Source organism: Symphodus melops (assembly GCF_947650265.1).
Source record: "Symphodus melops genome assembly, chromosome: 2".
NCBI classification, from domain to species: Eukaryota; Metazoa; Chordata; class Actinopteri; order Labriformes; family Labridae; genus Symphodus; species Symphodus melops.
In genome coordinates, this window is record NC_136692.1 from 2,366,510 (window position 1) to 2,380,079 (window position 13,570).

Below are 13,570 nucleotides of genomic sequence, written 5' to 3' on the forward strand. Positions count from 1 at the left end.
TTAAAGAGAAAACACGCCTCGAAGTCGGTGTCAAATTTCACATGTGATTGATGAGAGCGACTCGCACTCAGTGAAATGGCGGTAAATGGAAACATATATTGACGATGTCGAGTTTCTCAGTTTTAAATCGGAACAAGAACTCCGAAACTGGAAAAAAAAAAAATAGGTGCCCGATTTACCAACTTGACGTCAAATTCTGTTTTTATTAAAGTTAAGAAACTTTTGATTCATTCACGTATTGCACGAGCTTCAGATATCAGAGACTTGAAGGATGCGTTCGTCGTGTTGCTTCTGGTGTTTTTTAATCCACAAGGTCTGTAGATGCACGGACACATTAGAGCATCAACAGTATTTTCAATATAATAGAGCTATATTTTATTTTCGGGCCTTTAAGGACACTCAAAGGCTGCAGATCCACAGTAACACTGCAGCATCAGGAATCAGGAAAAATGACCCGTTTTCAGGGTAAATCAAAACACATGACAACATTTTAACACGAGTCTGGAGATGAAGATGATGAGCCAAGGTTTAAAAAAAAGCAAAAAAAACAAAACAAAACAGTCAATTGGAAATGTGTGAAAGAAAAAATGAAAAATAAGACGAGGAGAAATAGAAATGAGGTGATGGTGAGAAAAACAACTATTCCAAAAATCTGAGCGATTTCATCGGAATTTGGAAATTGATGCAACAATAACAAGAAAGAAATCCCTGTGTGTGTGTGTGTGTGTGTGTGTGTGTGTGTGTGTGTGTGTGTGTGTGTGTGAGGGGGTGCTGGGCTGACAGCTGTCAGGCAGGTGCCTCGTTGCGCCTCACTTGGACGAAGAGGGGGACGTTTTTTTTTGTTTTTTTTCTTAGGAGAGGTGAATGGAGGGCGTGAAGGGTTAAAAAAAAATGGAGTGGATATTAATTTGTCTCCGGCAGCAGAGCCTCTCTCTCCCCCTCTCGACCACACGGAGGGCTGGAATGCATGGAGAATACCTCCGATGGTGTGGCCCAGACAAAACACACATTGTGCCGTTTAGGTCACGGATGGTGTGAGTCGCCACTCCCACGGGTCGTGACTGAGACGTCTGACGGAGAAACGCAATGTGGAGGAGATTAACCACTGATGACCTGCGATGGCCGCCCGGGCCTGGAAGGATACACAGGATGTGAGAGTAACTGATGATGATGATGAGGAGGAGGAGGAGAAGGAGATTTGGAGTGTCGATGATGAGACTCACAAGGGTGTCGTGATTAAAGCTTCCACGTGTATGTGTGTGTGTGTGTGTGTGTGTGTGTGTGTGTGTGTGTGTGTGTGTTGTCAGAGGCTGGAAGTGATCAGAATCAGTGACGGACCCCTCCTTGGATTTTTTGGACATGAGTCTTTCCTCACACGCCCTGTTTTTTTTTCCGACTGCGCTCGACAGTCGTGTCACCGTGGGATCTCGTTTCACCACTTATTAGTTAGGAGAGAGAGAATAAGCTCGGCCAATCACAGAACAACACCATGTCAAATTGTAATTATTGGAAGAAAACGTTACAATTTTCCTCTTTTTTTTTTTTTTTGGAGCTCCAATTCTTTCTTTTTTTTTTTTGAACGACGTGAAGATCTTTGGCCGGGTTGTTTCCTCTCTCTGCGTGACAGCTACGGTGCTTTGAGTGAAATTCAACAGGAGTCCCCCGCTGACTCATCAGAAACTCATCAGCTACGGTGAAAGAGGCCGACACGAATCGTCCGAACTGATTACGAGCCCCCCCCCCCCCCCCCCCCCCCCCCGAAGTGAAATCTGAAATCAGGTCAGCAGCCTCTCTGGCGTGCTGTTGAAGGAATGAAAAAAGACCAATCCCCTCCGTCGTCTGACAATACTGCAAGGAAAGAGACCAGGGCCCTCTCTCTCTCTCTCTCTCTCTCTCGCCCGCTCTCTCTCTCTCTCTTTTGCTGGACCAGATCCAAACTCAGCGCTCTGGTGCGATCAGCCCAGCGCAGAGCAGGGCACCACACTGGGCTCCATAATCTAATTACATGCTTTATTTGCCGCAATTTGTTTCTCAATCAGTCTGCTGGAGGGAGAGAGCCCTCCTCCTGGGCCGTCATTTACACCTCCTCGTCATCGCCGCTCCGGCAGCGTGGCGTGGTGTTCACACCGACCTGCAGCACATGATGGAGAGTCACGTCACTTTAAGCTCCATGAGCTCACCTGTGTGTGATCCAGCGCCGTGAGGACAAAGTCCACACATTTATGGATTTATTTCTTCCACACACAAAGCCGTGGATTATCCGTGTCGGGGTCGTTTCAAACTACGGGCCAATGCCTCGATAAAGTGTGCATATGACTGGTGCATGTTGAGGTGTCCTTATTAGCAAGGAAAAAAGGAAACGTAGGATTGTAGTGGTGTGTTGATGAACGTTGGGACATTGTCAGAATTTTAAGATTTGATGCAAAAAAAACAAAAAAAAAAACTCAAAAGGACGTTCACAGCAACAAAAACAAAAGTTCTCCTCGGCATCAAACGTCACCTGACGTCATGTTTCAAGTTGCACAAATACATCTGCTACATCTCAGTAACGAAACATTGCAGATTTCTTTTTTTTTTGGGGTCGGTTTTGTCAACTTCTTTGACCCTCACAACTCAGGGTGTAAAATGTGTGTGTGACCCTTTGTGTTCACACATGCACCTCAGCCGAGTGTTTCCTGACATTTTCAGGAGTTTAATCAAATTTTAAAAAAAATCATTAGGCGCAAAAAATTTTGGCTTTTACACCCTCATTACACTCCTGTGCTCCACTCTTTAAAAAAAAATCCCCAAATCGCCCCGAGTCCAAAGCCTGCATGATGTTTCGAGCCGGGCTTTGGCCTGTACAGTCCTGTACTCGGCCTTGAAGCAGCTTTGGTGAACGATTAGCTTAAAGGGGCTGTACAGCACTTTGATAGAAGGGGCAAAGGTCCACCTCTCAGTTACGCACTCCTCGCTGCTCTGAAAGGCAGAAGACAAAGCGCTGTAGTAACTACATCTACTCAGAACACCCAAAGCACATTTTAGCTCAGTGCTGGAGGACGGCTCCCGCTTCCCCTGCCTGCAACACGCGCACAAAGGGAACATTTGTCCTCACCGTAGGGGACTGCCTGGCCCTAAATGGGGATCTCGGGGTGCTCTCAGCGGGGCCCGGAGCTGTGTCTCAGGGGTACACTAATGGGGAACGAAAGGCTATCAAAGGGAAGTATCATGATGGCATCAAGGGGGGTTGGTTATGAGAAACAACAAGCGTCCTTTCCACGACTACCCCCCTCCGTCATTTACATGGTAATCAGGCGCGGCTCATATAGACTCCTCTGTTTCATTTACTTTGTCTGTTTTCGTTGCTCACTCTATTTACCACCACGAGTCCAACTTTGTGGCCTTGCTTCGCAGCTTGTGAAGCGTCCATCTTTGTTTTGTTTTTTTTGCTGATTTTACTTAAAACCGGGGACCTCCTCCTCCTCCTCCTCCTCCTCTTCTTCTTCTTCTCCCCCCCGATAAACTTCACCCATGTCTTAGGGGGGGGGGGTTTTTGTCAACCTCTCCACCCCTTCGCTCTCTACCAGTATCCATTCTCCCGCCTCCTTTCCCTGCATTTTTTCTTGTCCTGGTGTTGCCCGGGCAACCTCATTCAAACAGAGTATAAAGGAGAGTAAAGGCATGGAGCAAAGATCTGCCCACAACAATGAAGTTTGTTCATATTCAGGCTGCCTTGAAAGCTCCAGTCCTTCTTCCACCAGCCCATCACTCTCCTCCGTTACTCCTCGCTGTCCGTCCATCTCATGCTCCCTCCTTCCTTCCTTTCCTCTCTTTCTTTTCCTTCACTCATTACAACTCGCAGCACTAAAGTGTAAACCAAATCACGACTCTGGAACCAATTTATGCTTCGTTTGGAGAGCGCTGACGGTGGGAGGAAAGGAAAGGAGAGAACGTTTTTTTAAATTCTTCACGATATGGTCTCGGGTCACGTCTCAGATCAGACGCATGCTAGCCTCCTTCACCTTCTGCTAATCTATCATGGAGGCTTGAAGGCTGATGCAGGGCTCGTTACCGGCTGCATCACGTGTGTGGTCGGCCCTTAAAACGCCTTTTTTCACACCGCCGAAAAAACACTTGTGGATGTTTTCAGGGTCAGCTGTGTGTGTGAATGCAAACAGGTAACATTTCTGCAGGATGTGACAAATGTGCACGAGCATCAGGATGCCTGACTGGTCTGCAGCATGTTTATTTTCTTCTCCTTCGTTGATACTGTTACAGAGTCCGAGCTCGGCCGTGTCGACCTTCAGCTTTAATTGTGGCGTAAAGTTCAAACATGGTGTCAGCGTCTTCTTCACGTCACGTCCTGCCACCCGCTCGTGGAAAGAAAAAGGATATTTGCAAAGTAGGATTACAGGGAGAGGCTGTCCAGAAATGTTCCAGAAATGTTCGGGAGTGCATGTGTGAGAACCGTGTGTGTGTGTGTGTGTGTGTGTGTGTGTGTGCAGCAGAGCGCTGTGGGCCGATTAGGCTGACCCCTCTGCCTGCGTGAGGTATTTATTTGTTCACCCACCTCCCTCTAAAAAAGACTCCTCTGCCTAAAGCTTCATGGATGGCTAATTTTCTCTTCCTGACCTCCCTTTGTGTGGCATTGACCTCCTTCAAACCCCCTCACCCTCCACTCCCTCAAAAAAAGCTGCCAGGACCAAAGGTGCTATATAAATAAAGTCAACAAGTACATTTAACATTTTGGGCTGTCAAAAAATATTTTTTTTGGAATCAAGATTCATTTGGAAATTTTAAAAGTGAATTAAAACTAATCTCAAATTTAATTTCCGTGTTGAAATAAAAATTGCCAGGCTTTTATTTTGAAATGTTGCACTGTCTGAAGCTGAGAGTGCTTTTTGAATTCAACCATGCTTTTATTTTTTAATTTAAGTAAGGAGCCTCGGGTAGATGGAAGGGGAGGACAGGAAGTTAGGCAGGAGAAACAGGAAGTGGTTAGTGAGGTCAAACAGCTGAAAGGTCAGTGTGTGACGTCATCAGGTGGATCTGACTTTGGATTGGTCAGCTGAGCTGTCTGAGAGTTTGTGAAAGTGAGACACTGTGGCCCGCTATCTACGGGGAGCCTGAAGGGACAAAATATCATGAGATTAAAAAAAACATCTCAATCATGACTGACGAGTTCATGATGAGTCAAAAGTCTCACACCGTCAGGACTTCCTTTACGAACCATGTGACTGATTATTATTGATCTTCATCTGAGACGAGGCCTCGTTCACGTCACGGCGAGACGATCAGAGAAGAAATGTTCAGCTCATCTCATTCAATCATCCGAGTGATTTTTTTTTCCTTAAGCTTGATTTGTGTGTCTGTATTTGTTCCAGACTGCGACTCGTACTGCAAGGCTTCGAAAGGCAAACTGAAGATCAACATGAAGAAGTACTGCAAGAAAGATTACGGTGAGTCAACGACTCGTCTTCTTTACTCTTTGATACACAGACCAGTAAAGATAGGATGACACTGATACCTGTTTGCTCACCATGGCAATAAAAATAAATGAATAATTTGTGTTTCTGGTTCGGAGAAGTTGTAATCGAACTCCCACACATTTCCTCTCTGGGTTTAAAGTGTGACTGAAGACGTGACTGTTTAAAAGCTTTGGTGCTTTTCAATGCAATCGAACTTAAAAAAAAAAAAAAAAGTTGCATTGTTCAACGTTGTCCTGCAGGACTGTTGGGAGAAACTGTTGTAAGGGTATCCAACGTTTGTGTGGTGCACGCCGTGGAGGAGGCGTGTCACTGATGGCTCACTCTGAGACAAAGGATCAAACAGGCGACAGCAAATCTTCAAGGGACGAGAGCGGAGCAGACAAACAGAAGGAGAGAAAGGGCAGGATGAAGAATTAGGTGTGTGTGTGTGTGTGGGGAGAGGGGGGGGGGATAAAGCATAGACAGTGTGATGGACAGTGGGTGCTCTCTCAGAGATCCTCATTAAGCTAGACCACTCCCCCCCCCCCTCCTACAAAACCGGCGTGTTTCTCGCTGCATTCCTGTGAGCACCAGTCCGCCACGCCATTCAAGGTGTGGATAAGACGTATGACCTCTCCCCTCTGCCCCTCCCCGAGTCCCCTCCCCTGATTGAAGTCAGGCTGCTGGAGCGGTCAAGCGATCAGCGGCATCCTGCAGCATACCTCAGCAGCTTGACGGACAGGCGCGGGCTTTGTTCTGCGGGGATTTGGAGGAGTTAGGGGGTCAGCTTATTGACACCTCCTCTTCCAACAAGCCGGGCCGCTGACGAGCCGCTCAGCACAAATGTTCACGATTGTTTCAGATTGTTCCAGAAAGTCGCACTCGAGGGTAAGCAAGTGCAAAAAACTGCATGTCACTTCCTGATTCAGGATTCCTAACTTTTGGATCAAACCTCGAGTGGACACTCGGACATTTTTTTCTTCATATTTCAAAACTGGAAGTTGTCGAGTCACAAAAACTTCTTTCCTCAAAAGTCAGATATTTGCTGGATTTGCTTCTCAGAGAATGTTGTTCATCTTTTTTCAATATCACGTCCAATATTTTTCATCCGAATCCGCTGCGAGAGATGACAGAGGAGTTGATCAGTGGAAACATTTACGTCGCGCCTGAGTGATTCACACAGGCGGCGCTCGGTGGAGCGGTGGAGAGAAGAGACGAGGAAGGATGTTGTAGTGGAGAAACGATCAGTCAACACGTTACTGAGTGCCCTCATGTATGCACATCTCCCATGAGTAAAGTGTGGGCGGGGCTTACAACGAGCTCGCCATGTAAGAAATGAAAAGAGGGATGTGTGAGGGGCGGTCTGGTTCTGATGGTTTAGACGATATCATGAAAGGGTTAAATGGATGTTTGTTTTTGCAGCAGGGTTGATGTGGTTGATGGAAGCGATATCAACACACGCACTGATTCCTTTCAAATGCTGAAACCATGTGTCCATCATTACTTTGAGATGTTCCATCCGCCGCTGTGTAATCCACTCTCGCCACGCCTCGCCGTCAGCAGGGGGGCTTTTTGTACACCACAAGCATTAAGCCGCTTGTCATATCCGTCTATAGTTTGCAGCGGCATGTTCGAGATTCACAACAAGCTGGAACAAGATCCCCGTCGGGTTTTGAAACCGCACCGGCTCAAGCGAGGCTGATGGAGGGGGGGGGGAAAAAAGTCAAACACAATGTGGATCTACAGAACGAGCAGAGCGAGCGAGCGAGCGTCGGCCGCGGGTTGTTGTGAAAAGAGCAGCAGGGGAGCGGGGCGCCATGCTGCGTAGAGAAACGATGCTACAAGCTTCTGCAGTCGACATACAGACGCAGCGGGGCGCAGGGAAGGAGGAGGGGAAGGTCTGATCTCACAATGATCCGTGGTAGCACGACTTACTGCATGCTCTGCAGTGTACTGTAGTTTGTTTAACTCAAACAGAAACAGGGGGTGGAGTCAAGGCGGCGCTGGGGTCAAACGGTGACTCCCCATTGGCCCATCAGGATGACAGTTGTAAAAAGGATGAAGGAAGTGAGGATGCAGACGCAGGTAAAGGCCGAGTGTCCATCTGAAGTCCATCTGTGCACTGAGAAGACAAAGTGCTGCATGTCCTGCCCTGTCTCTATGACAACAGTACGTCCACCGTATGACCGTTTTGTATGTGGGATCGTTTATTTGCCCATGAGACACGGAGCAAAGAGGATACGATCTGTAGGCGGGAAAAAAGAAATATGTGGGGAATATCAAATATTTTGGAAAAGAGCGCCGGTGACTTCAAGAGTGCCTTTCTGAAAAGTTGAGCATCCCCGAGACGCCATGAACTTCTAACCAGAGTGAGAGGAAGGAAGGAGTACCACACACTCCACACGTGCAGGCTTCAGCCCGACCACAGAATCGAACCAGGAACCAGGACTAACTGCACCATCATGCAGCCCTGAGTTACATAACTCTTCTGAAGTTTCAAAAAACTCTGCTGTCATATGTTCAAACTTGGTCTTTTTGGAGTTGGGCGTTCATTAAGTGTGAGCCCAGAGGCAGCGATCAGAGCAAAAGGAGGAAACCTTCAGTTCTGTCAGTGCAGTCGTGAAGGTGAAAACACAGCCAGTCCTGTAACTACAGGAAGCATAATGGAACGTGTGGTCGCTGTAATGCATATTGATACTGGCTGGGTTTGGATCAATGAGAGGAAACCTTCTCTCTCTCTCTCTCTCTCTCTGAGGAAGTGAACCAGCTGATTCATCATGTTATATCACCCACTGTCTTCCAGCTAATAGTCCTCACTCGGCCCTAAATCACATTACAAATCACTGCGGTCCGTCGGTTGTAATGACGTGATGCATCACTGCTGGAGCAGAGAAGTAGCCTTTTCCACAGGGGATAAAAACACCATCTACACCACAGCTTTAAACCAGGAAGAATTATTTCAGGGATAAAATCATTTGTCACTCTTTATTTTTCTAAATTCATCACGTCCCTTTTAGAGATTTATTTGCATTGTAGGTGTTAGCAACAGCTCGCTCTACCTTCATGTCTAAGTATAGCTCACTGAGTCCACGGCAGAGGAGGAAAATCCTCCTTAAACATCTGAATATTGAGTTTAAACCTTTTGACAGACCTTTAAAATCACAAAAATATCCGACTTGTACGGATGCCTTCAAAAAGGATTTGGCTCTGATCCAGATCTCAGACTTTAGCGTTAGCTTTAGCGTTAGCTACCTATTAGCACATATTTACTGAAAGTGTTGACTTTAAAGCTCCTGTGAGATTTCTTTAGATGCTTATCAGACAGATAAGAATGAATGATGAAGCCTCTTTATCGACAAAAGTAATGAGCATAAAGGTCAAAAACTTCAAGGTGATTTTTTTTTTTTTTGTGCCTGAAATCGCTGCAGGTCATAACTCTTTGGCGAACAAACGCCTTATTAAATCTCTTATTTAATAAAGTTATTAAATTACGTTAAATCTCCTGTAATCAGAAATGATTTACCTAACATTTTCGTCTGTTGATAATGTAAACAAAGTCTGTGTCTGCAGCGTGTTCTATAGAACCAGATGAAAACTCTTCACAGGAGCTTTAATTGAAGAAAATCGTCTTTCTTTCTCGACTGACCACGTCACGAGTGAAGAACGCTGGTGTCAGCGGGTGATCTGTGTGATGTGTAAATATAAATGTGAATTATTCAGCCTTTCTATCGTCACAGTTTTGGATGTTTAAGGTGGCACCTGGGGTGGCCAATCAGATTCCTTGGGGTGGGGGCCAGCGGCACACGGCCTTGCTGTTCGACCATCCGATGAGTTTCCAGATTGAGCAAACTGAGCCTGTTTGACTTCATGCAATACAATCAAAAACAAAGACAAGAGGCCTTTCATGGTCTCTGAGGCCATCAGGCAGCCCTCCTCCTCCTCCTGCTGGGAAACGATCCCTCATCGCTCCCCCCAGCACGGGTCAGACCTCGCCGTGAGCCCCTCGCCACACCGAGCCCTGCGGGGTTCAAACTGCCAACTCTGCTCTTGTGGTTGGTGAGCACAGAGCGGCCTGGTGATTGAATGGTGGTCACAGTTGGAAAGAGAGGCAGCGAGCCTGGCAGAGAAACGAGCCTTTCCTTCCACTGTGACAGAGACGTTTGAGCCTGGTGGTTTCACTCCGCGATGAAAAGCTGATGCAGCGAATTGGAGTGAAGCGCGAGTTCTCCTCCGCATAATAAGAACAGCTGCTTATCTTCAGAGAGTGGAGGGTGGTTAGTTCACCTCACAGATCGTATTTAAACCACAACGATCAATAAATAACGACTGAGTTCAGGGGAAAAGGAAAGTGAAGACTTTGGCCTAGAAGGCCAGGGTGATTTTTTTTCATATTGCTCACGGTGGCGGGATGAAAAGGAACGCACCGCGTGGCGCTCGTTTTAACCTTTTAAAAAAATCTGTCGAGGTTTTCATGCCGCTAGAACGGCTCTTTCTCCGCTCGAAAATCACTCGCTCGTCCTCACGCGGAGGGGGGAAAAAAAATCCAATCCACCTTACAAACAGGTGATCTTGTCCCTGTGGCCTAGCGTGCATCGGACAGGCCAAACGGGCCCTGCAACAGAGATCTGTACAGGTAACGTGGATAACGCAAATACAAAGAGATCCTGCAGAGAGATTTGTTCTCTCAACACAATCACACCAAATGGATTCACTGATTTCAGCTTGAAACGTTTTTAAAAGTAGAATCACTTGCACGCCGGCGTTGAGCTCAAACACTGCGTCGGCCTCGTAAAGTGGTAAGAAAAGCTGCAGACTCTTTGTCTCGTTAATAAAAGGACCTGCCGCTGAGACGCTGATTGCACGTCGGTGGAATGTCGTAAATCTCTCATTAAGCGATAATGTGTCGTCTCTGTTGTCTCCGCAGCCGTCCAGGTGCACATCCTGAAGGCGGACAAAGCCGGCGAGTGGTGGAAGTTCACCGTCAACATCATCTCCGTGTACAAGCAGGGCGAGAGCCGCATCCGCCGCGGGGATCAGTTCCTGTGGGTCCGCGCCAAGGACGTGGCCTGCAAGTGTCCCAAGATCAAGCCGGGGAAGAAGTACCTGCTGCTGGGGAACGACGAGGACTCCCCCGGGCAGAGCGGCGTGGTGGCAGACAAAGGCAGCTTGGTCATCCAGTGGAGGGACACGTGGGCGCGCAGGCTCAGGAAGTTCCAGCAGCGCGAGAAGAAAGGCAAGTGCAAGAAGCCATAGACGACGGAGAGAGAGGGAGAGGAGAGCTGAGCGGGTCGTTGAGAAAAAAAACAAAAAAACAAAAAAAAAGAGAAAGACCACGGACAGACAAGAGACTGTTTATGTCGCTGCTTTTTTTGTGTAGAAGCATGAAGAGAATTATTTAGGATGTTTTTCTAGTGAACTTTTGTTGAAGGAGCTCACCCTGCAGATTTGGTGTGATGGTTTATTTTACTCTGAGATCTGTCTCTCTCGTGGATTTGCCGAATTTGCACCTATTACCAGCATATAAAGTTATCTGTGTTCCTTTTATCTCCGTACGACAAGCATTATATTTTGTACATTGTTGATTTCATGGACGTTTACTGCTGGTTTCTAAAAACGACACAGACAAAAAAGAAGCCACTGCAGGTTTTCATCTGTGTGGGATTGTCTTTTGGGTATTTGTTTTTTTTTTTTTTGCAAAGAAGCGTCGAGGCAGTCACGAGTCCTTCTTTAAGAATTGTGCCATAAAACCTTTTTTTTTTTTTTTTTTTTCTCGTTAGCCACATGAATGCACAGCACATTTATCTTTATATCTTACAAAGCCAGGTACATCTGTGACTCAAGAAACACAAAACGTATATTTAAGATTTTTACAATCGAATAATCTCTGCTTTGCTGAAATCATCTGTTGGATTCTTCTGGTTCTGTGTTTTCTACAAAAGCTGCATGTGAATGCTTCACATTCAAACAGGTGACCGACCAGTGCTGCTCCCAGTTCTGAGGTCCAAAAGAATGAGTTCCAGTGATTCACGGAGGACAGGCTGTGGTTAAAATCACAAACTTTGCATTTATAAAACCCCACATTTTTACAAAATGTTGATTTCCACTCGTTAAGATATTTTTGTTTTCTTTTTAACAAACCCTGCAGGAGCTTTTAACAACTGACCATAAAAACAAGGAGAACAAGCTAACATTATCAATTTATTTTTTAACAAAATAAAACTACAAAACATCTTTTCTTGGATCACTAATGTGCAGACAAATAATATGGGCTCTTTACTTTTTTTTTGTTTTGATGAATTTGATTCACATTTCAGTGAGAATATTTACAGAAAATTCACAGGAAGACTAAATCTGTTTGGGCTTTTATTGTGGCGGGTAGTGCTGTGTGGGATCAAGATGTGCACACGGTGTTCAGTGCAGACTTCATGTAAACATTGGATCTTTTCTGCCAGCTCGTGAAGACGTTAAATGATGACACATCTGTCGCTCTTAAAGGTACAGTACCTCTGGGACACATGGCTGCCATTTTTTAAGGTGGACGCCACATGTTAAAAAAAATATGAACTTGAGGACAGCACAGTGCATGGAAACGTTTGCACCTAAATACATTAGCGTGAAGTGATTCACGTGCTCCGGTACTTCCTTTGGATCCGGGCTGAGAGGATCTCTCTGCCTTGTTAAAAACACAGTTTAGCTCACTGAATGATTATTTTGGAAATGTCAATAAAAGAATAAGAGACAAAATCAAACATGTTCTCAAAGGAGCAGGAGGACATTTTAAAGTTACTTCCTCTTTCCTCTTTACGGATTTTCAACATAAAATACAACACGCTTGGACACAGGCTCTCCTCCCGTATCCGGTGGAAATATTTCCTGTGCACAGTTTGTTAAACTTTTGAGTTAGATCACAATCCTCCTGTCAGACTCTCACATCCTCAGTGTTCGTCGATGTTTGAATGCAGATTGAGCGAGGAGCGTGGGAATCATAAAACGACGAGGACGTCCCTTACCTCACGTGCTGCAGCGATGAATCCGTCATGACAAAACCTCTCACAGTGATCATGATCCTGTTTTATCTGGAGTCCAGCTCTTCTCGCTTTCATCTCTACAATAAAATCCAACAGTCCTCTGAGAGCATTTAAATACTATCCTAGTCCACACACACACACACACACACACACACTCTTTTGCAAATACAATGCACGACTGTACATTCTCTTTAAAGAAGGACACTCAGGAGCTGCAGTGTCCCTTTGACCTGTCACATTCATTCTCTTCACCTCCACACTCGCACAGGGAGAAACGGGCTGAATTGCAATCGCTTGGTGCTGCTCGATTCAAACCACGTCGCTCATTTTTTATTTAGTGTGCAGTTCAGTTTGGATTCCTCTGGAGGGATGAGTTGTAAAAACACACACACACACACACACACACACACAGCTCAGGTTTGTTAAAAAAAAAAAAAGTCCATGCTGAAACACACGTGTTGGATGTCGCTGGTGTTCTTCTTTATTCAGTCCGAGTGATGTTAACTCAAAAGGGGCTTAAAGACCTTTCTTAACAAATGGATTTCATCTCGTGGATCTCTACGGAAGCCCCCACTGGACATACCCCACATGGTGCATTTAATTCAGCTCTGTGTTCCTGTGTTAACGAGTAGGATCTAGATCTCACTTTTTTTTTTTGGTTAACTTTCATTATTTTGCATTTCAAAAAAAAGTTTTGGCCATGCTTTTATTTTGTATTTTTAAGTTAAGGTTACTCTACTTCCTGTTAAGACAACAACCTGCTTTTATTTTGAAAGAAATTGAAGAACCCTTGGTAAACTGAAGGTTACATTTTTAATTCAATCCCAAAGCGATAACACTTGTTTATTGATTATCTGGGCTTCGCGAGCCGAGTGGTCCCATGTACAGAGGCGAAGGAAGTTTGCGGCCTTGGTTCAAATCCCACCTGTGGCTCCTTTCCAGCATGTCACTCCCAACCCTCCCTCTTTAATCCGGATATCTGACTCTCACTTAATCCACTGGACTGTCTCCAAAAAGAAGCCGTAAAAGACCAAAGCTAAAAAAATAAATAAAAAAATAACTCGGTATCACAGGAATACAGAGTAAAAGAGATGT

At 45.6% G+C, this 13,570-nt stretch overlaps 1 protein-coding gene across 1 annotated transcript in view; it reads left to right on the top strand.

Annotated features, from left to right (window-relative positions):
- ntn1a (netrin 1a) overlaps positions 1 to 10,991 on the top strand; it is a 54,496-nt gene extending 43,505 nt beyond the window's left edge. The window contains 2 exon segments of the mRNA XM_079338369.1: positions 5,364 to 5,438; positions 10,372 to 10,991. Coding sequence (XP_079194495.1) covers positions 5,364 to 5,438; positions 10,372 to 10,700 — 404 coding nt within the window. The 3' untranslated portion in view covers positions 10,701 to 10,991.
- Positions 10,992 to 13,570: the final 2,579 nt, after the last annotated feature.